Source organism: Diachasmimorpha longicaudata, chromosome 5 (assembly GCF_034640455.1).
Source record: "Diachasmimorpha longicaudata isolate KC_UGA_2023 chromosome 5, iyDiaLong2, whole genome shotgun sequence".
Lineage (NCBI taxonomy): Eukaryota > Metazoa > Arthropoda > Insecta > Hymenoptera > Braconidae > Diachasmimorpha > Diachasmimorpha longicaudata.
In genome coordinates, this window is record NC_087229.1 from 3,337,342 (window position 1) to 3,362,483 (window position 25,142).

At 35.3% G+C, this 25,142-nt stretch overlaps 3 protein-coding genes across 16 annotated transcripts in view; 1 reads left to right on the top strand and 2 right to left on the bottom strand.

The window, feature by feature from the left end:
* The window catches only part of LOC135162669 (potassium voltage-gated channel protein eag), a 35,476-nt gene extending 13,443 nt beyond the window's left edge, over nucleotides 1-22,033 (top strand). For 3 of the 10 annotated variants that reach the window (XM_064121387.1, XM_064121389.1, XM_064121388.1), the window contains exons 6-15: nucleotides 3,705-3,973; nucleotides 4,483-4,797; nucleotides 6,250-6,518; nucleotides 7,624-7,889; nucleotides 8,216-8,501; nucleotides 9,353-9,716; nucleotides 13,905-14,020; nucleotides 14,444-14,563; nucleotides 17,894-18,042; nucleotides 18,107-22,033. In XM_064121387.1, the coding sequence (XP_063977457.1) occupies nucleotides 3,705-3,973; nucleotides 4,483-4,797; nucleotides 6,250-6,518; nucleotides 7,624-7,889; nucleotides 8,216-8,501; nucleotides 9,353-9,716; nucleotides 13,905-14,020; nucleotides 14,444-14,563; nucleotides 17,894-18,042; nucleotides 18,107-19,056 (3,104 nt within the window). In that variant the 3' untranslated portion in view covers nucleotides 19,057-22,033. The remainder of the gene's footprint in view (nucleotides 1-3,704; nucleotides 3,974-4,482; nucleotides 4,798-6,249; nucleotides 6,519-7,623; nucleotides 7,890-8,215; nucleotides 8,502-9,352; nucleotides 9,717-13,904; nucleotides 14,021-14,443; nucleotides 14,564-17,893; nucleotides 18,043-18,106) is intronic. The other 7 variants (XR_010298993.1, XM_064121392.1, XM_064121390.1 and 4 more) reach the window with 7 other exon arrangements.
* Nucleotides 9,761-12,421, bottom strand: LOC135162670 (MTOR-associated protein MEAK7). Of its 3 annotated transcripts, XM_064121398.1 has the most exons (3): nucleotides 12,266-12,413; nucleotides 12,084-12,149; nucleotides 9,761-11,992 (listed from the first exon to the last, which is right to left on the bottom strand). In XM_064121398.1, exon 3 carries the CDS (start codon nucleotides 11,988-11,990, stop codon nucleotides 10,647-10,649), a length of 1,344 nt encoding a protein of 447 aa, XP_063977468.1. In that variant the 5' UTR covers nucleotides 11,991-11,992; nucleotides 12,084-12,149; nucleotides 12,266-12,413; the 3' UTR covers nucleotides 9,761-10,646. The 3 variants fall into 3 exon arrangements, with proteins under 3 accessions (XP_063977468.1, XP_063977469.1, XP_063977467.1); XM_064121399.1 differs by lacking the exon at nucleotides 12,084-12,149 and having other exon boundaries at nucleotides 12,266-12,421; XM_064121397.1 differs by having other exon boundaries at nucleotides 12,084-12,416.
* LOC135162673 (glycine N-methyltransferase) lies at nucleotides 21,740-25,135 on the bottom strand. 3 transcript variants are annotated; one of them, XM_064121401.1, is made up of 4 exons: nucleotides 24,924-25,135; nucleotides 23,271-23,661; nucleotides 22,653-22,909; nucleotides 21,740-22,425 (listed from the first exon to the last, which is right to left on the bottom strand). In XM_064121401.1, exons 1-4 carry the CDS (start codon nucleotides 24,996-24,998, stop codon nucleotides 22,150-22,152), a joined length of 999 nt encoding a protein of 332 aa, XP_063977471.1. In that variant the 5' UTR covers nucleotides 24,999-25,135; the 3' UTR covers nucleotides 21,740-22,149. The 3 variants fall into 3 exon arrangements, with proteins under 3 accessions (XP_063977471.1, XP_063977472.1, XP_063977473.1); XM_064121402.1 differs by lacking the exon at nucleotides 24,924-25,135 and adding an exon at nucleotides 24,222-24,370; XM_064121403.1 differs by lacking the exon at nucleotides 24,924-25,135 and adding an exon at nucleotides 23,948-24,089.
* Between the last annotated feature and the right edge of the window lie 7 nt (nucleotides 25,136-25,142).

The window sequence follows — 25,142 nt, forward strand, 5'->3', positions numbered from 1 at the left end:
GAGTATTACCGTTCGCTATCTATTTCCTACAGAATAGGAAATTACCAGAATATATTTACACCTGCCAGAAAGAAATTTTGGTATGTCAGGATTAAATGGGAGGGGGGCAATGGATGCCACCTGTCTGTGTCATTCTGACAAGAACGATGGAGACTTTGTTCACTTCAATTTTCTCAAAATAGAAATTCTTCCAATGCTTGATAGAGACAAGGAGATTGTTTTATTCCAATTCTCAAACTTTACTCAAGCTTTCCACATCCTCCTTCTCTAATAACAAATATCACTCATCGATTCAATATCATTTTAATTTGTAAAACAAAATGGACATGAGCACCATGACGTTATTCCTTGTGGTTACAAATTTGATGGACGTGAGCAGTGAATAAATTTTTTCCTAAATTGACGGGCTAAAGTTAATATTATTCATGGAAGGATTATTTATTGGTCCAATAATTGCCAAACTCATTTATGAGGCGAGAGATTATTCTCACCCATATTATTCCATCCGCTAGGTCCTTGGTTAAATAAAATCGACAGCAAGGACCCTTGCCATGTAGGCGTTCACATATCATGTCAGTGACAAGTATCGGTATTTTCGGTAGAAAAAAGTTTCTTGATTTATTTCCTAAAATCATTTATCTCCAACATCATCTTGCGTATATTTCTTTTTGTAAAGCCTTCAGACAGAAATATGAGGGAATTGCTTCTCTTCAGGGAATTGTATTCCCCTTCGAGTACTAAATCCATTAATACCACAATTATCTCGATATGATTGAAAAGATCTTAACATTTCAGACATCACAGAAAATTCAGTAAAATTTCTGAACCTCCACTATTTAATATTAACATTCGATATCAACTTGCATTGAATTTGACATGAAAAATTCAGACGAAATTTCTTAACAGCCATCTTCCTAATTACCCAATCAAGTTAGTGCAGTACTTGCTAACTTCAACATAATTGGAAGTTGTTGCTTTCATTATTCGCGAACTTGTCCAATAAATTTATAACCAAGGCGCCAACATCATCGTCTCAAATTGTTCAAATATTCCGTGATCACCTCAATCACCAGTAGTTGTCTCCACTTTATTCTGTTTTGTTTTGTTATAAATCGATGAAATATTCGTTCATCTTCTCTGCTAATTTGCACAGATATATTTTTTTGCGTAAAAAATAATCGAATAGGATTTATTCATGGAATAGTGAAGAATTATTGAGAAAAGAGTTAGGAAATATTAGGAAAATATTGAGTGGAGTAATTGATGAAAACTAATAAACTTTGTAAATAATTTTGAGGATTGATTCCCGATTTAAGTAACTAAGGATGTAATTCTTTATGTTTTTAAAGGTACCCCACGAGGTATGTCTATACGCAGGTACTCTTACAATGACTATCTCGCTATATACCTATCTATCTTTCTCGCTCGCTCGCCAATTGAACATTGAAAAAATATATATACATATATCAAACCAAATGTGTCTCAGTGATTTGCAAATAAGTAAGTGATCGCAAATTTTGATGCCTAATAATTACCACTCTGTATGGAAAACCCGTAATTATATAAATTCCTGTAGATTAAGTATTTTTATTCTATTTACTGAAATAATTATGAAGATATTCTACTAGACAAGTGATGGAACAAGTCTTTACAATTTCTTCAATGGAAATGATTCATTGTCAACAACAAGGGAATTCGATAAATAGAGAAAAATGTTTTTTTTCAACATTTTTACAATTAAAATATCCATTTTCTTTTGACTTGTTCGATCACTTTATCACCGATTTAGAAAATTACACGGTTTTTGAAGATCGAACAGAACCTTTATTACACACAATGAAATAAGCTGAAATGTGGAATTGAAAAGCCGACTATTACAATGAAAATATTGGAATAATAATTCAGTGGGATATGGGTGAAATATGGGTAGGTTAATTGGCTTGAGAATTGACTAGAATTCCCAAATGTTCCATACTTTTATTAGGCGATGAGAGGGCTTTTGAAACTGAATTTCATGTCACAAGTTTATTTCGTCTGTCACTCTGACTGTCACTAAATTAAATGTCGCCAATTGAATTTTTTCCATTTTCTCTCCAGTGCTTTTCACGTCAAAATGCAATCAACTTTTGCTCTCCTCTTGTCTTCCTCTTCAAATATATTCTATGAACGAAAATGTCTACCAAACAATAATCAAAAAGTAATAAAAGACAGGTGAGCGGGGGAAATTAAAAAACTAAATGAACATTTTTTAAAACTCGAGGAATTTATTCGTTTGATGTTTTATTTATGTATCTCTGAATATGTGATTTGCTACACATCAATTGAGTACGATATGGTAAAATATTGCATGTCTTATCGAAACAGTAGAAAAGGCAAAGGGATTGCTGTGATTAAAAAATCACATTAGGCGAAATCATCAAGAGGCATTTTCAAAAATCATTTCCTTTCCTGCGTACCCAAAAACATAAATATTTTTACGACAGAATATCTATTTCTTTTGCATAAACTCCTATTTGATGAAAAGTATATGTTTATTCTACCACAATAAAAAAAATTCTGTAATGAAATCAACGAATAAGGTAATGACACCGGTTGAACTCTCACCACATCTTACACTACTTATTTTTCCTATGAACTTTAATTTCCATTGCTGATGCTGCATTGCTGATGATTATCTAAATAAGTAAATGTAAATATTTAATTTGCCTATAGTATTAGGATGAACAAATAGGGTATCCTTCTTAACAATTCAGATTATCATGTGCTCGTGTAAATTGCACCCTAGGATTATTATTAACGCACCCAATCGATTGCTGTCCATATCCGCAATTAAATAATAATGATCCTATCGCTCTTTAAAAAAATTCAACTACGATGATCTTGACTATTTTTTCTTTTAATTTCACCTTCTTTCCCTCTTTTCCTTCACTTCGATTAGCAGCACGCATGCTTCATCCAACGTGCAACAAGAATATAGCTCAAGCGTTCTGATATAATCGATACAACGTAATCACATAAATATTGTGACATAAATTTTCACAAAATTCAATGCTTCAGGTGATATTATTTACATTGTGAACGCTTGGGGGGTTATTCAGCTGTATATGGAATTATTAATTCTATTTCAATTCTTCCATTATTTCCCTTCATAATAATAGAATAGCGAGCGGCGAAGCATTTGAAAATATAAATTTGAAAATATACTACAAATCAATTTGCACATATCTCTCAAAATGCTGGACAGTTATAACCGATGTAAAGAAATTCTCTCTGTGGTCCATTTTTTTTCTTCACAAAATCATTTTCTCGACGTTGTGAAAATATATAATTAATAAAATAACCCTACAATTAACAGCAGGAGATATATGCTTATGTACTGCATAACGAATCATCTATATCGTGTTTCAAAAATATTTGCCACGCCATTTTCGACTACTTATCCATTTTGAAAATAATGATCAGTAGATGATATTAGTGACGGAATGATGATGAAGGTAAATCAAGTGTACCAATTTGTTGATAAAATAATGAGTATAAATAATGAGACAGATTATTCTCTGTGTAAATAATTACGATGAGAAATCTTCCACTTAGTGATTAGTTGAGAGAAACTGTAGATTAATGAGTTTTCCTTGTCACCTTGGAATTGAGAGAGATCAGGTGCAATTATTCTATCTGTGATTTCAAATTTCCATTGTCCACAGAAACTCCACTATGGCTTCTCCTGCAAATAGCACCGATCAAGAACGAGAGGGATCTCGTTGTCCTTTTTTTGCTGACATTCAGGGATATTACTGCCTTGAAGCAGCCGATAGAAACCGACGACAGCAAGGGTGGACTCTCCAAGTTTGCCAAACTTGCGAGGTCTGTTACCAGATCCAGATCTGTTCTTGTTTCCCAGTTCAGCTCACACCTGCCAGCCTTGAAAGATACAACGCTACCTACTGCGGCCAAACAGTCCCATCTTGCACATGTGAGTCTTTACCACATATTTTCATCTATTTAAACCCGAAAAATTCCACGATTTTTTATATTTATATCAATGGGGCTTTTCAACTTCACCTCTCGTGCTGTTGAATCAATTACATAAATGATTGCATGTAATGAAACCGGTCCAATTAATTATACCGTCGTGGTGGCCACAGAAGGGGGGAGGGGAGGAATTAATAGAGGAAAATACGATGAAATCAACCAACGCAAGCAGAAAATGATGTTTTCACAAATGTAATGTGAATGAGAAAAAAAATGGATGACAATTTCACCTTTTCTTCTTTCTTTCATCAGTACTTCGCCATCCCGTTATGTATAATTAGCATGAAAAATTGACAAAAATATCCCAGAGAAAAGTGCACTGTTATTATTTTATTCTAAATAAATCCCATCTCTTCATCTATACACAAAAATCATGCGTAAACGCACCAACAGATGAGTGTAATACGATTTGTAAAGGAATCGTCTTGATTTGTTTGTCATTGAAATCAGTACCAATCTGCCCAGATGATGTCCCTGAGCGGCGATGTGATGCCTCAGTATCGCCAAGAAGCACCAAAGACACCACCTCACATACTCCTCCACTACTGTGCATTCAAAGCAATTTGGGACTGGATTATTCTGTGTTTAACATTCTATACCGCCATAATGGTACCATACAATGTGGCCTTCAAGAACAAAACCAGCGAAGACGTGTCGCTGCTAGTTGTTGATAGTATCGTCGATGTTATATTTTTCATTGACATCGTCCTAAACTTTCATACGACCTTCGTGGGTGCTGGTGGTGAAGTTGTATCCGATCCAAAAGTAAGTTGCACTTTTATGCATCTTTATTTAGTTATGTTTTTTTTTCACTGACTGGGCCATATATCACCGTACATACATACGAGTAAACACAAATGTACACAAATATATATACATGTATAATTGTATATATATATGTACGTACGAAAATCCATCTGGTAGTCAACTCACTGGCTTGTCCTCGACCCTAACACATTAATCGATTTTTGTCCTCCCTGAGAGATTTAAGAGATTCGAGTAATTCTGACTAGTTTTTCTTGGCAAAATGCATTTTTACGATTTTTACATGTTCAACGGCAAAAATGAAGTCAATTTTAATACTATTGATCATCACTCTATTGAAAAATTGTAATTGCCAGTACAAAGAAATACGGAGGTCATATGGAAGTCTCAGGGAGATTTTTTTTCCCATGTTAAATGAAAGACCCGGAATCTGATGTTGTCGGGGACTTGCTAAACGCTACGGAGGTGACCAAGTTCCTTGAATCTCGGAGGGTGAGTTGTGGAGGGTGATCGAATTTGGGTTAATGTGACCGAAGAATAGAGTGCCAGTCCTCCCTGTATCTGAGCTTCTTATATGAGGCTCGATTAAGTTCTAAAGTCTTACATTCGTAAAATATATTCGGTTCTACTAACAACTGGGAAAGTTAAATTTTATGGCAGCTATAATTGTCTTTTCTGCCGCTTTATAATTTTTCAGCGTCAAGTCAGGTAGTCGGAAAGGGATGAACATTTTCTTATTGATCCATAAGTAAGATTGTAAATAATCTCACTAACGCCGAGAAACTCCAAAGCACCAGCATTGAAGGTTTAAGAAATGGGCTCGCAATAATTAGCAGTTATTTATAAAAACTCAATGCATAACTAAAAAATCGAAATCTGACGGGAATATTCCTCTGGTCGTCTTGGAGAATTATGTTACATGTCCGATCGTACACTTGTATATTGATTGAAACTATGTTAGGGTCCGGTCGGTAGGGGAAGCAATAGCTGTACCATTCAGCAGCCAATGCCGTCCGTTCGTTTTTCTGGGCGACCACTTACTTTTCGAAGAAAAATTGCGGACTCGATGGGAAGTCTCTGCTATCAGTATGTCGCAGGCTGATAGTAGAGTTAATGAGTTAAAGAATACAACGTGACTGGAATGCCTGACCCATGGCTCCTTTATTTGGAGCCATGGGTGGGCTGTGAGAAGTTTTGTAATTCTCCAGTATCGACTTAGGAAGTATAAACCCCTTGTACGACAGGATTTTTAGGCTTTTCACAATTTCTTATCATTAATGGCATTTTGATCTTTTGTTTTAACTCCTTGGTGATGCTAAAACTATCGGGAAATATAAAATACCTGCCCCAAGGAGAAATTTTACTCTCAATACGGCCGGTTGCAAAAATAATTTTCCTAACTTTGAGACACTGGGTTTTTAAACATCACTTTCTCCCTGCATTATTTTTCAGGTCATCAGAATGAATTACCTGAAATCGTGGTTCCTCATAGATCTCCTCAGCTGTTTACCTTACGATGTTTTCAATGCCTTTGATCACGACGAGGATGGCATTGGTAGTTTGTTTTCAGCACTGAAGGTTGTCAGATTGCTGCGACTGGGACGGGTCGTACGTAAACTAGATCGCTACCTCGAATATGGTGCTGCTATGCTTATACTACTCCTGTGCTTCTACATGCTGGTGGCCCACTGGCTTGCCTGTGTCTGGTATGTCATATTAAGGTGATTTCTTGTGGTGGATTCTCCGCTTCGTGATACCCCCTATTAGTATTCTGTAGTTTAGGAACCTTCACCTGATAGAAACAGTTTAATTGCTATTAATTCCGGTTCTTAACTATTATGAGAATAGTTAAAAAGACTTATTAATAGCAAGTAAAGGCTTCTATCAGTGTAGAAAAGCATCCAATAGTATATAGTCAATTTTTTACGTTCCATTTGAGGAACATCTTCATAGAGACGAACGTCATTTAATCAATACAATTTTTATTATAAACAGTTCTCAAATATTGGCATTAATTCAAGATGTGATTATTTTCGTGCTTTTTCAAAAGTATAATCATTACTTTCAGTTGAGCTATTTCTTCTTTCTACTTTAAACTGCAAAGTGGATTTTGTTGTCATCATTTGGTTTTTTCACAGTACTTTTTTTGAGAGAGTAGAGAAAAGTGAAATTTTTGTGATGAACTTTAATTGATTGTCTTCGCCAGCAGTAAAAGATATCGAAATTATGAAGACACAAGTGTGATCGACTGATATTGGAAGTTCATATCAGGATATCCTTTGTGGACCTGACGATCAAATTTACTACTTCAATATCAGACTATTATTATTAATAGTCATATTTTTTTATCTCAAGCAAATAATTCATTCTAAAATTAAAGAGTAATAAGCGGTATTGAAGTACACTTTACTATTGACTTTTATGGTGTTTTACTCATGTGTTTACAAATGTTTAGTAGACGAAGAGAAAAAAAATCAAAATAGTAAAATATTAAATACTTGCAATCAATAAGACTAACTTTCCTTCGAACTAAGATTAAATATTTCTTTAGATAATGTCAAAGTACAGTGGCAGTGGTGTAGACAAAATCTTCAGATAATTGGCAATAAGTGACAGTATGAGATGAAAGAAAGTGAAATGTTTGTATAACTTCTCCACTGAAGTACTTCCCCATGCGATGTTGTCCTATAATTCACATTTTCTTTTTTCAACTCACTTTGCTTTAGTTTATCTTCATTGGTGTGGCTGTTGTATTTATAGCTTCTCTGCTTCTCTTTATAAAATATCGTTTTCTCAAGAGCATTTCTGCTCATGACACCCTTCAAGGTACTCAATAGGCAGGTCGGACGCTGATGGTGGCGTTCAATACTCGTGGCTGTGGAAGTTGGCAAATGTTACCCAATCGCCATACAGCTACCTGTGGACCAACTCTAGTACTGTGCCTGAGCTCGTTGCTGGGCCGTCAAGAAGGACTATGTATGTCACAGCTTTGTATTTCACTATGACGTGTATGACATCGGTGGGATTTGGTAATGTCGCGGCTGAGACGGATAATGAGAAAATCTTCACCATTTGCATGATGATAATTGCTGGTAAGATTAGGGGATGTACCTCTACAACCAGAACAATAACTCTTTCCAAACTAATGAAACTTTATTCTCTAATTTGAAATTCAAATGTACCGTTTATTCATTTCATCTGTATTCTTTGAAAGAAATTAATCATTCCTTCTTCTTGGAATATTTTTCATGTTTGAAAAAACATTGAAGTAATTTGTCGTGAGAAAAGTCGGTTGGAACTGGATAAAATCAAGAGAAACAAGTGGAATGAAATGACAATTCGAGGAATATACTTTTTCTGTTATTTGGAATGAACTTTTCCCCGCGGTGGATAAAAAAAATTTTTGTGCTCCGTTTAGCCTTGCTGTATGCTACAATATTCGGTCACGTCACAACGATAATCCAGCAGATGACGTCTGCGACGGCAAAGTACCACGACATGCTAAATAACGTTCGTGAATTCATGAAGCTTCATGAAGTGCCAAAGGCCCTCAGTGAACGCGTCATGGATTATGTTGTAAGCACATGGGCTATGACCAAAGGCCTCGACACAGACAAAGTACTGAATTATTGTCCAAAAGACATGAAAGCCGACATTTGTGTGCATCTCAATCGTAAAGTTTTCAATGAGCATCCTGCTTTCAGGTGAGCTTTTTTGTTTTCCGTTTTTAGATATTTTTACCTATTGTGTGAGAAAAATGCTCTTTATTTCCTGTCGTCACTACATGTTCTTGAAGTTCCACAGACTAATGCCAATGACACTATTAATAAAACTCAATTTTTGCCCGAAATTCATCGCTCCTTTGTCGAATTTACAAGACACAATTTCTTTTCAAGTTCTACAGTGTCGACATGATGGAAAGTGATCGCGAGATTTTATGTTAATAGTCTTTCACCCTTCGTGAACACATTTCAATTTTAATAAATCGTTTTCATATGGTTTACTGAATCCCATATAATTTATTCGCTAATGATCAAGTCGTACCCATAAGAGTTGATCAATCAAATGGAAAGATCGATGATTTTTTTTCTATTTTTAGCGTATTTTTTTGATTGTAATAAATGAAATGCTGTTACATGAACATTTTTTATCGCACACGCTCATAACATTCGCGATATTCGTCATCGAGTTGGAGGTTCCTTTCACTCCATCCTCCCCTAGAATAACACGGGTTAAACGACGTCGGCTCAATTATTCCACCTGACTTGGCATAACAAATACATTTCTCCTGACCCTCGTTGCCAAAATACATTCAAAGAAGCGATTAAATGCAGTCTCCGTCATTAATTATGTGTATCGATGTGACATTGGGTCAGGTCTCAATTAAGTATGTGATCAATCTCTTTACCGTTGCCAATGAGCGAACGTTCCAGCTGATCAGGTGGAAATGGATGCAATCAATACCGATTTCATTTATGTGGCAAATTGAGAGAATAAAATGGTTGCCATACAATATTTATAATGTCTACATTATTCCTCTCAATGCATTTTTCAGACTGGCCTCGGATGGTTGTCTACGAGCCCTGGCAATGCACTTTACGATGTCCCACAGTGCACCGGGAGACTTACTGTACCACACAGGGGAGTCAATCGACTCACTCTGCTTCATCGTCACGGGTAGCCTGGAGGTCATCCAGGACGACGAAGTAGTTGCAATTCTCGGCAAAGGAGATGTATTCGGTGATAGTTTTTGGAAAGACTCAGCAGTGGGTCAGAGTGCAGCAAATGTTCGTGCGTTAACATACTGTGATCTTCACACCATCAAACGAGATAGACTACTGGAAGTGCTGGACTTTTATCAGGCCTTCGCTAATTCATTTGCAAGAAACCTCGTTCTCACTTACAACTTGAGGCACAGGGTAAGGAATTGAATTATTCATTAATTTAGACACGAAATCAAAGAGAATTTTAACATATTCATTTATTTATTTTTACATATTCAAACAGCTTTAAAATTTATTTTTCCAACCAGTTAAATGAAAACAAACATTAATAAAGAAACAGAGTTTTTGTCAGTTCTCTTCGAGCTTATAGGAATGTAATGTCTAGCTAAAAGGGATAAGTCGAAACTCTTTCCGCAGATGTTTTTGCAAATACTATCAAAAGATTTACATAGCCATTATGCCCGTAAAAAGACACTCTTCATCATTTAGCCGCATAAAAACATTTTACCTAGCTCATTGTCGCTAGAAAAATTTATTTCGGCCTAGTGACGAAAAATGCTATTCACATAATTTCAGAAATTCCTTATAGAAAAGCTACCTCAACTGGTTTTGTTGTCTTCTGAATTGATAGTTACCAAAATAGTTGGGTAATCAATTGAAAGAACGTATATATACCTATGATCTGTTGCGCAATTTTTTTCTAGGGCAAATATCTCAAAGACGACAAAATTTTTAGAGAAAATACCAGATCTTTTTCACGGAGGAATAAGAGTACGAAAAAAATTTCATTAATTTCTCTAAATATTGCTCCTTTTAAGATATTTGCGAGGCAATCACCAAATTCGTTTCAAGCTGATTTCCTATTAATAATACATTACTGACTTATTTTCATCACAAGATTTCCTTAATCTTTTCCATCTATAACTTTTATTATTATACTTTACATCAAATTCCATGATCGGTGCAAAATTCACAGAGAGATCGTGAAGATGATATTGATAATATGGGTTTAGAAAATCAGGCCGTTGTAGAGTTCATTGATTGAATAATTTTCGTAAAAGAATGAGGATTTGAAAGGAAGAATTCAAGAACACGAATTCGATGTGCTGACATGAGCGGCGTATTCTATTTATAAGTTTCCTCTGGTTGGTCTCTAAGACCATCACTGTAGATTTTTTTACCCGAAAGTTCTAACATCACTCGAGACGTAACATCTCGATCGAGGACTGATCTAGAGTCTCTAGTGCCCTCCTCTACCTCTGGCAGAGGCCCCACACCCCACACCTCCAGGTGTTTAATCGTAAAATTCTCCTTGCCACTCAATTGTACATAATTGAGAAAGGTCGTGCAAGATGGACTGGATTTTCCCGTTCCATACTCACAATCTAACCACAAACCAGGATAATTGAGTTGTCCTCCAATCAAGAGACCATTTGGCATTGTCTGTTGATGTTGATTCAAATATTGATAATGATTGTTATATCCACTCGATGGAAATGTAAGAATTTGTGGATCTAATTTGAATAGAAAACACGACTGATTCCCCACAAAATTTGGACTAAGTGACCAACTGTCAATGGCAAATGCACCAAAAACATGATCATCAGTATCTTGGATTATAATTATCGTAGATCCTTGCATTTGTATACGTCCTAGCATCGTTGAAAATGATTCACCATGTACTTGACTAGAAAACAAAAAACGCCATTCCTTTCTTAATTCATGAGGTAGACTGAGATTTAAGAAGAGTACGTCACCAAGGCCAAGGATACTTGGAAAATGTGGTATATTTTCAAGACCCTTGCAAATTGGCAGAAGATTTAGGTCGTTGATCCGTGCACTTGTATTTTTGTCACCTTTCTTCTGTGATATTAAAAAGAGGCACTGAAATACGTGTGATTGAATGGCTTTAAAAGTAGCTGACTGATTGTACCAATTTTCAATTTGCTCATAGGTCAATACGTCACCGTATTTTATCAATTCCTCGCACAGTGATTTTGATCGCATTTGTATTCTTCGAGTATTTACTGTACAGCCAATACTACTCCAACTATTGTAATGACCATTGCCACAATTTTTTTGCAATCTTAGGTACGAGTTTATCGTTGCTTGAAGGTATTCCAAAAATGTCGCTGTTGGCATCTCAAGTTTTTGCTCCTCATCGCAATAACCGTGAAATACTAAATTTGTCCGCTCCTCGGGACTTCCTCTTACTGCGTAAACGTAAAGTTTACCGAAATTCTCACCATTTATTGCGGAAACCTTTTTTCCGGGCTCGTAGCATAGAAAACGCACGACGAATTGAAGAAGTCCCTCGTCGAGATGGGTTGACCAGTGCTTGAATATATCCTCGCGTTTTATTGAACCCGAGCTTCTAGACATTGACTTGAACAGATTCTCCACGAGTGTCAGCTCCTCAGCTGAGAGAATATTTGCTGAGGAAGCTGAACGACTTGATCCGTGGCCCATCTCTGGAAGAATAAAAAAATTTTATACTCTCGACACGTTAAAATCTCTATTTTTATGGAGATAATTGTTCAGTGAAGAGGACTGATCGTCTACCTTGTCTTATCAACTTTGAGTACGACGTTAGTTACGTTCGATAATCCATACACCAGGGAATTCTTTCTACCACATAAGCTTTATAAATATTCCGGTAATGGTCAATATGTTGATGTTAAAATAACTGCTTTCGGCTAAATTCCGCCCTAAGTCCGGCCAAATGGGTGTACATGGGTACTCACTTGATCACGAGTATTCTTCATATTTCCATTGTTGCGGAAGAATTTATTGAATGAGTTATTTGAGGTTAAGAGTTCATTTGCTAGTGGTTGCTCGAGAGTTTCTACCGTACAACTATATACTTGATAGACGGGCTAGCGAATGACTACGAACTGCCACGAATATCAACGAGTAGCTTTTATTCTCTTATCGACTGGCTGGGCTAACTTGGCGCAGGCGCTCATCTTTTTCAAATTCTTTCCTCCTACAACCCTTTTATTTCTCCCACGAGTTTATCACTTTTTTATTAAACTTTATGAATCCGTGAGCGTAAATTAGCGCCCTCAGCAGAGAAATTTCGGGCAGGGGATGAAATGGAAAAGTGGCGAAGAATCTTCGCCAAGTCATGTCGTGTTCATAAATTTCATTGCTCTTAAATTCTTGGTTTTTTAGATAACGATTACAAAATTTTTTATCTGATTTGAGGCAATAACGACTTTTTTTCTTTTTCTTGGTACTTTAAGAAAAAAAACATGTGAAGAACACATATTTCCAATAGATGCAATAGTTTAAAATCGTCTGGTACTATTCGACTAATAAAGTCTTACACAACATTGATAGTATGCCTTGTGCTTAACTGATCAGGGTGACGTCCAGTTTCAATAATAATATTTTGTGATCCTTCTGATGATTGTTGGGAACTGAAATATTTAAAACAATATGATATTGAAATACACAAAAAAAAAAATTTTAAGTGTGGTTTCAATATACTCATTGAACTCAAATCTTAGTCAATTATTGCAATATATGACTAAAGATTTGCAAATATAAATTTTATTAATAAATTTTTCTATATTAATTCCTTCATGAATAATAAAAGAATACTTAATTGAAGATAATATTAATATAATTTATATAAATTATTAATATGATTAATATGAATATAATTAATTAAATATAAAAATATAATAATTACATTTATGGAGACTTGAAAAATACAATCTACTTACTGATGACTTGGTAGTATACCATAGTGTAGTTTCACTTTCTTTGCACAAGGTTGATCACTTTGATCTTCTGAGTTATCACTGTCACACATATTTTATTGTCAAAAATTAAAATGAAAAATACTCTCGAGTGATCAATGAACTCCTCGACTGGTTTTTCGAAAATCTCTCACGTTGTTATTTATTTTTTCTACTGTGGGATATCCAACATTGGATGGAAATATCTTTGTTTTGATACAGTGTACATAATATAACAACCAAGCGCTATTGTTTATTTTCGTGTTGTCTCGTATTTTCGGCGAGCTCCTTTGTTTCTTACCAAAGAATGATTTTCTTCGCAATCTTTTTCGCTGATATGTGTGATAAAAGTAATATCATAGCAGAGGGAACATCGCGTCGCACTAAAATTTTTATATAAATTATCCTAGCGTTCTATAAGCGTATTATACGTCATGGTTTCTTTATTTCTCCCTACAAATTTAGAAAAAGTTGATATATGATGATCAAATTTTATTTTTCCTTATATTTATCCAAATAAATAGGGAATATTTGACAGAAAACGAAATGTCAAAAGAAGAATCGATATCATGTTTTTCAGTCATAACTGACTAGACCAGTGGTTACGAAAATTATTCTGTACATTTATTCGTTTCAGCTCATATTTCGAAAAGTCGCGGATGTTCGAAGGGAGAAAGAACTGGCAGAGCGTCGAAAAAATGAGCCACAGCTAGACCAAACCCAGGATCATCTCGTTCGGAAAATATTCTCGAGGTGAGACTCAACAAAAAAACCTGTTATTACCACCTGAATTTTCACTTGACTCATAACTGAGAAAATATGTAATATTTCCATCACCAAATCATCATTTATTATTAAGTAATGACACGAATACCGTTCAAAGAAATATGTATAATTCTCATACTCAACATGAAAGTAATGCTGTCATATCGTTGATTTATTCTTACTTAATAAGTTGAAATAAATGTTCATAACTGACTTTATATGTTGCACTCATCTCGCTTTAATCCGCTTCACTGATTGGTCTTCCACAACCAATCAGAATTAAATACCATAAACTAAACTATAATCAGAACGGAGAGAGCAATATATAGAATAAATTGAAAAAAAATTGGCAATGTCTTGATTGGCGAATGTTGATATGGTGATTGCTTGACTGGATGTTGTCTACACAAGGTTCAAGACAGACGGGGATTCCCAGTTTGGCTCACCTCGGCATCTGCCTGATTATCATCCGCCACAGGATTCAGACGAGGAGCTCACCGTCAACGTTCTACCACCCTGGCCAAGTTTTAGGCAATTTCTTTTATTACGTATTTATTTAATCTACATTATTTATTTATTGCCATTTCTTTTCAACTGCTACGTATATCAGTAATTTCCTCGTATTTAAATTACCCCTCTATACAAACATTTCAAATTTTCTTTCCAAATCTTGATCCCTCATATTTCACTGATGATTCATTATTGTTGGTTATTTAACCAATTATTCCTCTTCTCTTTGTTTTATACTTTGAATTTTCATTCTACCCATATGTTGATGTTTATTTAGTATTACCCATTATGAATTTTTTATGTTTCTCATAGATATTTCATCCTTCTTTTGTTGAGTAAGTTTTTTTTTCATTAAATCTTGATAATCGTTATGATTCAAATGAAGCAAATGTTAACATGATTTCAACTATGGAATAACTGCGAGGCTTTTTTTTCTCATATTGTTATGTATACGAGCCCTCGAATAAACATTTTGGAAGTAGCCTTACGCCATTTTTAGATATCATTCTCATAACATTCGAGTTGGTCCTGTTAACGAGCCTAGTCCAGGAAAAAAATGGACTCACAGGAACTTTGATAATTTTTAAAATAAGGCATAAACAATTCCGAAATGTTGAAGTTACACAGGGTACCATAAATATATGTATATAACATAGATATTTATAAACATATATTTACGAATGCTAGAGTGCTGTAAATTATACGCCTTTAGAAGGATTATGCGCATTTCTCTTTAACCAGTCATTTATATTACATTACCATGACCATTGTTCATTCTATACTTACGAAATAGATACGCGGGACGGTGGAATTAAACGTGATGCAAATCAATTCGAATTAAGAAAACCTTTCATCAGTTAGAAAGTGGAGTTTCATGTTTCCGATCGATGAATTTCAGGGAAATATGGAATCTTAGAAAAGTACATTTTTACGAGAGTATTTACTAATGTCGATATCTATTACTATAATAGTGTGCTATGGAACAAGTCCGGTAGAAAATTTATGACGACTATGAGGGTTGGAAAACGAACCACCAACGAGTTTTCTAATTAAACGAGTCAGGCAATCTCTATCGCACCTGTTTCATGGCAAATTTTACATTAGTACGTGCGTAAAAGGTGAATAAAGAGCGTTATTCACCGTTTATGATACGGAGTTATGTATAAATAGTTTTCATAATGACGTTTTGAATATTCTGCAATAACCATTTGGGAATAGCTAATGAATCCATTAGATATCCAACAAAATGATGGAATCGATTAAAAATTTATCAGATTGAGAAAAAAGTTCTCTAATGCTATCAAATGCAAAGTTCGATTCACCTGTTGAGTTCCATTAAACATCGTCCCACGTCTCGATATTGTACGTAAAATTTATAAAACTGTATAGAGCGAATAATACAAGCCATTTCTATTAACTTACTATTACCCTTCTCTGTTTTTCTATTTTTCCATCGCTCTAACTTTTCCAGATTTTCTATTTCATTTTATTCTCGAATCCCTATTTGAAGATAATGAAAATTATAAAATCATACTCTTGCGTTGCCTTGTTAATCACTAATTGATCAATTGATTAACTGACTCAGTGATTTTTTAATTTTCTTATTCACACTATCTTTCTAATCCTTAATCTTCTGCGCTAATGTTCAATAATTAAATGGTTATAAGCCATACTGCGGCGGAATGCATGATTTATGAACACTCTAGGATTCAAATTTATATTTCTATCACCTGATATTTTTTTCATACATATCTATATTAATGCTGTGATTATTATTCGATTCAGTCATTCGAAAAGCACGAGCCAAATACCCTTGGAGAGTGAAAATATTGCGTGAGCTGTGACAGACATTTCGTAAAAATACATTCATAATTGTATTTTTTTATCATATCTGAAACTGTAGAAATCGATCTTCGGACCGAGTTCATCGCCCTCGCCTTCGGCTTGGTTCATAATCTGCCGATTTATTAGAATTTAATGTACTATATTTCTTTTCTATTTGATATTTGGTTTGATTAAAATTTGGGAAATAGTTTACTATTGAACCACCTCGTGAAGAAAAATTACGTGAACTATTTGTTAGGGAATGCGCGTCTTCTCGTGTCCCATTTCGGATATTTGACATTAATTTTTATTTCAATTAGAGCTAGTGAGACATTATCCGCTTTAACATGTAATCAAACATGGACAAACTATAAAAAATCATGAGTCTACTCCATCGAAGATACAAATTTTTCATTTCTTCTAAGACCGTTTGTCAAAATTCACGCAAACTAATTCCTCTCATTACCTCGATATTATTTTCAATTCCATTTTTAACTCATTATTAATGTAATATTTCGAATGACTAACTAATTGTATATTAATATTTTGATTGAGTGTGGACTATTGTGAGATTACAAATTTATTTAACTTTTCAGCTATATTTGCCACTTTTCCCTCAATTAATTAACGAGTTTTATGATTTTTTTATCCCTTTGTCGTTCTTCAGAATTAATTATTTCTTTTTTGAATCTCACAAAGTTTACACTTGAGCGATTCTCCGTCTGTCGATCACACGGATTGTATCACACGATCGAACAAAAAAAAAAACAAAAAATATCTTTTTTACTCTTCCCGTAGGCACACCAAAGTAGGTTGCTCGTGAACACCGCTGGAGCTGTAACCCTTTATAGCCTCTGTAGCCAATTTTGTAATAAATTAATGTAAGAAATGCCAACAACTAATAAAAAATGAAAAAACCTAACAATAAAAAGGAAATTTTATTCATATTTACTCGAATGTAAAATCAGTAGACAAAGTTTATACTATATTGCATTGGGCTTCAAATAGTGAAAAGCCACTGAACCATATAAAGTGAAAAGTTTTGGGAACTGTATATTAAGATGCCAAAATCTTTCTCGATATTCTCCTAAAAAATGCTATTTTTATATTTCTCGTCTCTTCTAGGACTTCAATCCCCGAGAAATAGAATTTTTCTTATAAATATTCCGTTACCTTTACCAATGTCAAAACATTCATTAAATAATTACTCTACAGTAAAGTCGCTTCAAATGGTTTCCACCACTTAACTACTGAATTAACATGAAATCATTTACACTCGCTAAAATATGAATGAAATATTCCTAGAGTTTCACATACTTCACATGAACATTCATCGGAGTTGATGCGAAAAATGTCAAGCTCTGATTCAAAACAAGATGAAGAATATCTTCTAATCCGCATAGAGTATCCGGCCTTTTGTACTAACACTCCTCAAGATGAAAATCTCATAAATAAAAGGCCTTTTTGCGCGAGTCGATGTTAAGCAGTGATTAAAGCGCTCCTTTTTTTGTCATTACCTTGAAACAGATTCCGGAGGGAGAGACATCCTACGGATATAGAGAAGGGCGATGGTAAGGATGGAAAGGACGGAGATATCGTACACGCTAGAAAACCATCCTCTGGCGATATCGAGACGGTTATTCGACCACGAGCGAGTAAATGGGGCCGTCTACTTGGTAAATTTATTATTTAGCGTGATCAGTGAAAAACACTGGAAATAAATCTCAATTCCTTCAACAGGAAGTTCGAGCCTGGATTCGGGAAGTGAAACCGGAACAGGCACGGACACCTTCAAACGGACCCTGAGTGCCCGTGATTCTCGTCCCTCGTCCTCCGTCAGTATGAATAAGGTCTTCCCGAAACTCTCCAAACTGAGTGGCACCATCGAAGAAGTACAAGACCCCGAACCACCTAAGGAACCACCAAGCACAACCCTAGCCATAGAGTCCAAGCAGCTCTCTCTGCGTCGTCTAGAGTCGTACGATGGAGGCTTGATCACCTCCCAGCCCGGCCAGGACCGGGAGATTCTCGCAGCAGTCCTTGAAGTCAAGGTTGACCTGAAGTTAGAAGTTCAGCGGGTGAATCAGAGACTAGCAAAGCTGGAGGACATGTTACAAAGTGTTATCAGCCGATTGCCTCCAATACCACCAATTGGCACGACTCCAGCTCGTCCGGGGAATCTCCTCATCTCGGGTAACAGTGCCAATGACGCAGGCACTCAAACATCACCAGATCAAAAGCCTCTAGCGATCTCCAGCGATCCCAGAGAACCACATGAAAGAATGCCAGCGAAAGAACTCCCTCAGCATCATCATCACCGTCACCATCACCACCATACAGACCAAAAAACCGAGAAGGCTAAGGAGCCAGTGACTCCGGGAGGCGACTACACATCGAGAGATGTCTCCAAAGAACTCCTGGAACGTTTGACTCAAGCCTCAACGTCTCGAGATGATTCCACAGCCCTGGGTCCTCTGATTCTTCGTAAACGACGAAGTAAATCGCGAAATAAAGGTGCTGCACCCTTAGCTCCTCTCGCACCTCTAGCTACTCAGCCCATTTCACCCACTGACGCTACAGAAACAACACAAATGTTAGAGTGCGAGGAACGCGACACTGGCGGCGATAGAAGTGAAAGAACTGAAAGGGAAAAAAAGCGACCGCCCCCAAGGCCTCGAGAATACTTGTGAAAATTTCAAGATATTTAGGACATTGTGCTTCGGACATTTATAGAACTAAGGTATCTTTTAGTATTTATCCATTGTTGCATCATTACGTATATAAGATTCATTGTTTTATTTGCGCTTTTATTATGAAAAAATCTAACTACAAGACTAAAATTTGCAAGTGGCTGTGTTACGGTGGAGTTTAAGGGACTTTGTTATAGAGAATCTTAAGGAGAATTTTGAGATGATAAATGAAGAATATCTAAGATATGTTATGACAGATAGATATGTGATCAATTCTGTGGGAAAATGGTGAAATGATAAATATGAAATAGATTACTTTCCATTTATCAGCAGTTCAGTTTTTTTGCAAAAGGCTGGTAAATTCGTCAAAAAATAATTGCTTTTTGCTCTTGCAATTATTTATTTGACTAACGGATGTCTCTCTGATTACAGACGTATCTCCTTAATCACAATTGAAGCGCCCTGGCGATTATTTCAAGCATATTCATACGCGGAGCTTTTTAGGGGCACAGGAGTATCGTAGGAATGAGAATTAAATTGCGTCACGTTATCATTGTCGCCCGAAATCTTGAATGGCTCAAATAGAAATTGTTTTTTGGCGGCAACGAACGTTCTTGACCAAATCCACCGGTTTTTTTTTTGTACGAAATGTTCTGAATTACAAGGAAAATCTTTCAACGGTATTCTTACAGTGCTCTCGACAAAAAATTGACTCAAATTGTTCCTCTCGTAAATTTTCACTATTTTGCTGCAGAATTGATAACGAAAAAGCTCCGTATGGGAGGGTAGTTTAGTAAAATATCAATCACGAAGGAGGGATCGCAAGGAGGATATTGAGATACTTGTGATTTAATCTTAAGACAATTTTAAATACGAAAAATTTGCGGAATGAGAAATGTCTTCATCTATTTCTATGCATCTTTTAGGCTCTGCAATGAAGGATCATAAAAATAATTAGCAAATTAAGATGCGAAAAAAATGATGGAGAAAATTTTAATGCAATATTGGATTGAGGATGGATATCGTGTATAAAAACAGCCAAACAGCAATATTAGATGTATATAATATACATAATGTAATAAATTGTACATATAGTACAATATAAATATATATAAGGCAGTGCGTGGGATGAAAATATGTGAGTTAGTAGTAGGGGAGAATGGGGCAAAATGAATTTTTTTACTGACATTCCAGGGGGATAGTAGTTGGCATTACATCGATGGATTCAGAACACAAATGTAATTTCTGTTATCAAGAAAATGCTACTATTATATATAGTAGTATTTATCAAATGTCATATTATGAACGCATTGATAATCAAATCACCGTGTCGAGCCTTCCGATTTTAATAATCGACTTTACTTGACGAAACTTGGCTCAAATGGATTTTTTTCCCATCCAAAGCCACATGATTGATCATGTGAAAAATAGTTTAATGCCCTCAATTATAAAACTTCGCCATTGATATTCACAAGGATGAGAGTCAGCGGCTGATTTGTTTGGTACGTCAAAAACATTTGTAATAGTATAACAAAACTACATTTTGCCCCAAATCTCTGTTATTATTTGAATTAAGTGAAGAGAACAAATTATCAAAGTGTTAAACTAAAGAAAAATATGAAAGAAATTATGAACAACAATTTGTTACTTAGATTTTTAGATGACAGAATGAGAAAAATGAGGAAACGACATAGCTGGCTCTATTCGTAGTTGACAAAATTCTATGCGAAAGTTAAAATGCTGTTGGTTATACATAAACTAAAAAAAAAGAGAATTTAAAGAAAAAATCGCACGCGCGGCGGAACTTCTCACTCGAAACATTTTAATGACCGCCCTTAACGTGCAAGCTCGTTCAACTGCCTTCCTTTCTCACTCAATTGCTTCGCAAAAAAAATATGTACGGAATTTAAATAAAAAAAGTATAATATTATTTTTGCATTGCTTCAGAGGTTTTAGATTTATCGTAACTTTTAATAATAACGAAAGAAACAAAACAAAACGATTGGGTTGTTCTATTGATTATTAACTGATATTGGAAGAAAATATGACGAAACGGGTCTAATAGGAATTACATTAATTATTGAGGTGAATTTAGTGAGAAATAGAGAAAATATGAAAGGAAAGGAGTGTAGAGAACTTTGCTACAACTTATTACACTTCGTCCATTTTTTTACTTCGGCTGTGCGACATCGGACGGGGTCGAAAATTGTCGTTATTAACTCATAATTTTATTTTATTTTTAAAAATAATGTTAATTAATTTTGTTATGTTTTATGGGTTCGTGGGAGAAAAATCAATTTGATTCAAACGATATCTCTGTCAATTATGAATTTAATCTCGTGAATCAGTGGTTTTGAGAAAACATCACGAGACGCCTTTTTTTTATAATAACCGGAAAATATCCCATAAAAATGGGCTCATGATCATTTCCTATCGAATCACTTATTAATGAGATAATTTTATGATGACTAAGTAGGTGGAATTTGTGATTCCAAACTCTACATCTCCACGATTACTCTTTTCATATTAAATAGAGACTATTATATCATTTCAATTTCCAAACAAATACATAAATCAATGAAGAAAATGAAGGGAGTACAGTAGAAAACCCCTTAGCTTATATGTCTACGAAAGGAGGAAATGCTGGAGTGATATTAACAAACAAAATGAAAACCTTCTAGTCTTGGCTTTCCAACGTGTATATTTACTATTTATACAAAATACTCTAAAAATCAAGTTTATGTACGTTTACCGTACATATCTAATAAAACATGAAATCGAAATGAAAATGACCGATCACATGACTTTCTTCCCACTGAATTATCCCCTAGACAATGTACACAGAACTCTTCCTTCAAGGCTTCTCATTCTCAATGAGATAGAGACAGAAGACAAGTTCATTGGAGCAAGCAACAGATTATGATCATTATCACCAGTTGTTTTTTTATTTTTATTTTCAATAAATTCATGTTCTTCACTTTCACGGTTTTTATTCATTATCAAAGTTGTGAACACTTGACATTTTATCAGTCTTATGTTGGAAAATCCCTTCGCATGTCTATCGATGATTTATCGATATTTGAAAATTAGAGCTCACATACTTTTTTCTAACATGTGAATATAAAACCCTGGAGTGGTGTTTACCTCGAGAGGTAAAAAGTCAGCATAAATATTGTGTTTAGCATTCGGTCCAAATGTTTCTGCCAGCATGTTGTGAAAAACTTCGAGGAGATGAGGGTAGTAGGACAGACGAAAATCGCTGGTATTGTCTTTGCCATTGTCTAATGTTACCATATAATCCATGATAACCATCTGGGGTTTTCCAGCGACCAACAGAACCGAGGTTTTTATGTCTGTTATGTGTTCATTCTGAAACATTTTATATTTAAATTAATGCCATAATACGTTCGCTGTTTCTTTTTCTCAGCAATTTTTCAAATATTTTGACTTTATATAAAATCGATTTATAAAATAAATAACCATCATGACTCGTTGAAAAAAAAACGATAATAAAATTGCTTGGAGCCTGGCCTAATGCACTTATTCTAATTTACCAATTCATTACAGAATTGTTTGTATATATTTGAGAAACCTACGCTGTAGTAGATGCACTTAATCTGAGTCTCTCCACTGCTAATAATGTGATCATAATTCCGATGATCAATGAGTAACAGTCCACCGGGCCTCACGCATTGCTCAAAATTCCTCAGGGCCTGTTTCTGTTCCCGCTGATCTCCAAAATTATCAGGCATGTGGGCGAAGCTGTTACCCAAGCATATGACGGCATCAAATCCATCCCCAATTATATCAGCAATGTCATCAGTCAACGTTAACCAATTCGCCTCTTCAATAACTAGATAATTCCGGAACACAATGGTTTAATGACAGTTAATCGGAAAAAAGATAAAAGGTATAAAGTATTGTATCTTTTACGTGTGAAATGCATGACCTATGGAGTCTCACCCTTTTGTGGATTGATTGATCGCATCATGAAGTGCACCAAGTCAGAACTAATCAATTAATGGTAAATTTACAATTACTGTTATTTTGATGCTTAGAAAATTCAATTCGTTGATTGACTGAAGAGAAACGTGTGGACTTTTCAATGACCGAAAAATTCCTCAGTGACAGGTTCATTCCGCGATTTCTCTTATCACTCATTACCAAAATAATTATTTTAGCAAAAGTAATACAATAGAAAAATCCTGAATTACCCCAATTGTCAAAGGCGTGTTCTTTTCTCCGTTCCCATCTCGATTTTAACGCATATTTCAACATCTTGTCAGAGGCATCGACACTGACAACCTCGAATCCCTCTTCCAAAAGCATCACAGAGTCAACCCCAGTACCACAGGCAACATCAAGTATCCTCTTGCATCCCTTCCCTCTTAAAATTCCAACGAGAAAATCTTTGTAATTCTGTGTTCGTTTTTTCTTGTCACCGATGTACATACTCCAGACCCTCGCGGCTTTTCCATCTGCATATTGGTCCTTCACACCCTCGGCAGCTGCTCCACGAGAGCGGGTAACGAACACTTCGTCATTCATATTTATTTCAAGGATAAAATATCTAGTCAGGTAATTTCCACGTAAGATCCGTAAGGTCTGAAATCAAGAGAAATGTTTCAATTTACTACCGAAATGATGCAACTCTTAGAAAAGCTCGAAAGGGTCAAAATGGAATAGGAGAATCTCTTGGGTTAATGATCTGATGTCTCGCACAAAGAGAATGGTTCAATAAAAATTACCCAACAGGTTTTGTCAGGGTAATTTCCTAATTGTTTTCTCAATGACACTTTCGCTTCTTTTCGTTTACGTTATTTTAAACCGAAATGTGCAATATGTTGATTATTGCAGCATTCTAATGATGCTAAGCAAGATAATTGACTACATTTTCACAGGATTTTGCTAAGCTCGCATATGGACGTCTTCCCCGTTTTTTTCAGTTATTAATTTCCAATAAATTTTCACAATTAATAAAAATATAACCAACTGAAAAATAATGGGACAACTTTTCTTCAATAATTCAATAATTTTTATTCATCGCGCTGCTGACGGTTATTTAACTTTACGTATTGTGTGCCACGTTGCTACTTAAGATTTCCAATGAGATCACTGAGAGCAAAAAACACAGAACGCGGAGGATAATTAAAAAATTATCTTACACAATGACCCGGAGAGCTCGTCCCAAACTGGCAGCCGTTTCACTCATTCCCCACCTATTTATACGAACTGAGACAAATAATCGAGCCATTGGTATTATGAAAATAGATGGATGAACGGAATATATGATGAAATTTTTTCCTTGTATAGGTAATCACTTATCGTAAACGAGGATTTTGATAAGAAACGAACGGCAAGCACTATCAGAATCTTCAGAGGTTTTAGGCCGAAGATGATTATTTCAAATGACTATAGAAAAAAGTGCTTGTATGCATGACACGAAGAAAGAAAAACTGGTTTCTCTATTCACCACCTAGACTTCCATTATTCATATAGTTTTCATCTCATGGAAAAATCCCACGGGACATTTTCTCCACATGATCGAACTAAAGTCTTCAGTTTTATTCTCATTGAGATTACAGAGAAGAAAAATGCAGAGTTATAATTTTTGGTAGTCCAATAGGACGGTCTCTTTCATTGTCACAGTGATCTTTGACATTCCAGCATTAATAGAAGATACTATTATGCTCTCATATACTGAACCTATATCAACATGATGCAATATATATGTTTATGGGGTGAGCGAGATAGTGTGGATGTTGCCTGGGAAAATTGAAATGAATCCAGTGAAGTCTACCTCGATTTCAAGATAGTACCTATTTTTTAAAAACAGTATAAACATAAAATATGTAAAAAAACATTACAGTTAGTAAACCCTTAGGATGTCCAAGAAGTTGGTTTTTGCCAGTCAGAGGCTGTTCTATTCTATCGTAGGGCATCAGAGTTTTCGTTTAAACGTTATTTGTCCCCCAATTTCTGGCCATTTAACAATAATTTTATTATTTGAAATATGCAGGTCTGAATTTGGACGTCGATATTGAATCGTTACAAACTGATTTCACCATCTGTAAAAAATAGAACGT

Bases quoted from the DNA above. Each gene is read 5' to 3' on its own strand.
- LOC135162670 (XM_064121399.1), bottom strand. From the start codon at position 11,990: ATGGGCCACGGATCAAGTCGTTCAGCTTCCTCAGCAAATATTCTCTCA.
- LOC135162673 (XM_064121401.1), bottom strand. From the start codon at position 24,998: ATGCCCTACGATAGAATAGAACAGCCTCTGACTGGCAAAAACCAACTT. The intron at 23,662-24,923 runs GTAATGTTTTTT...TCTTGATTTCAG, and splicing joins ATCCTAAGGGTTTACTAACT to ACCTTACGGATCTTACGTGG. The intron at 22,910-23,270 runs GTAATTCAGGAT...GGAATTATCTAG, and splicing joins ACACGCCTTTGACAATTGGG to TTATTGAAGAGGCGAATTGG.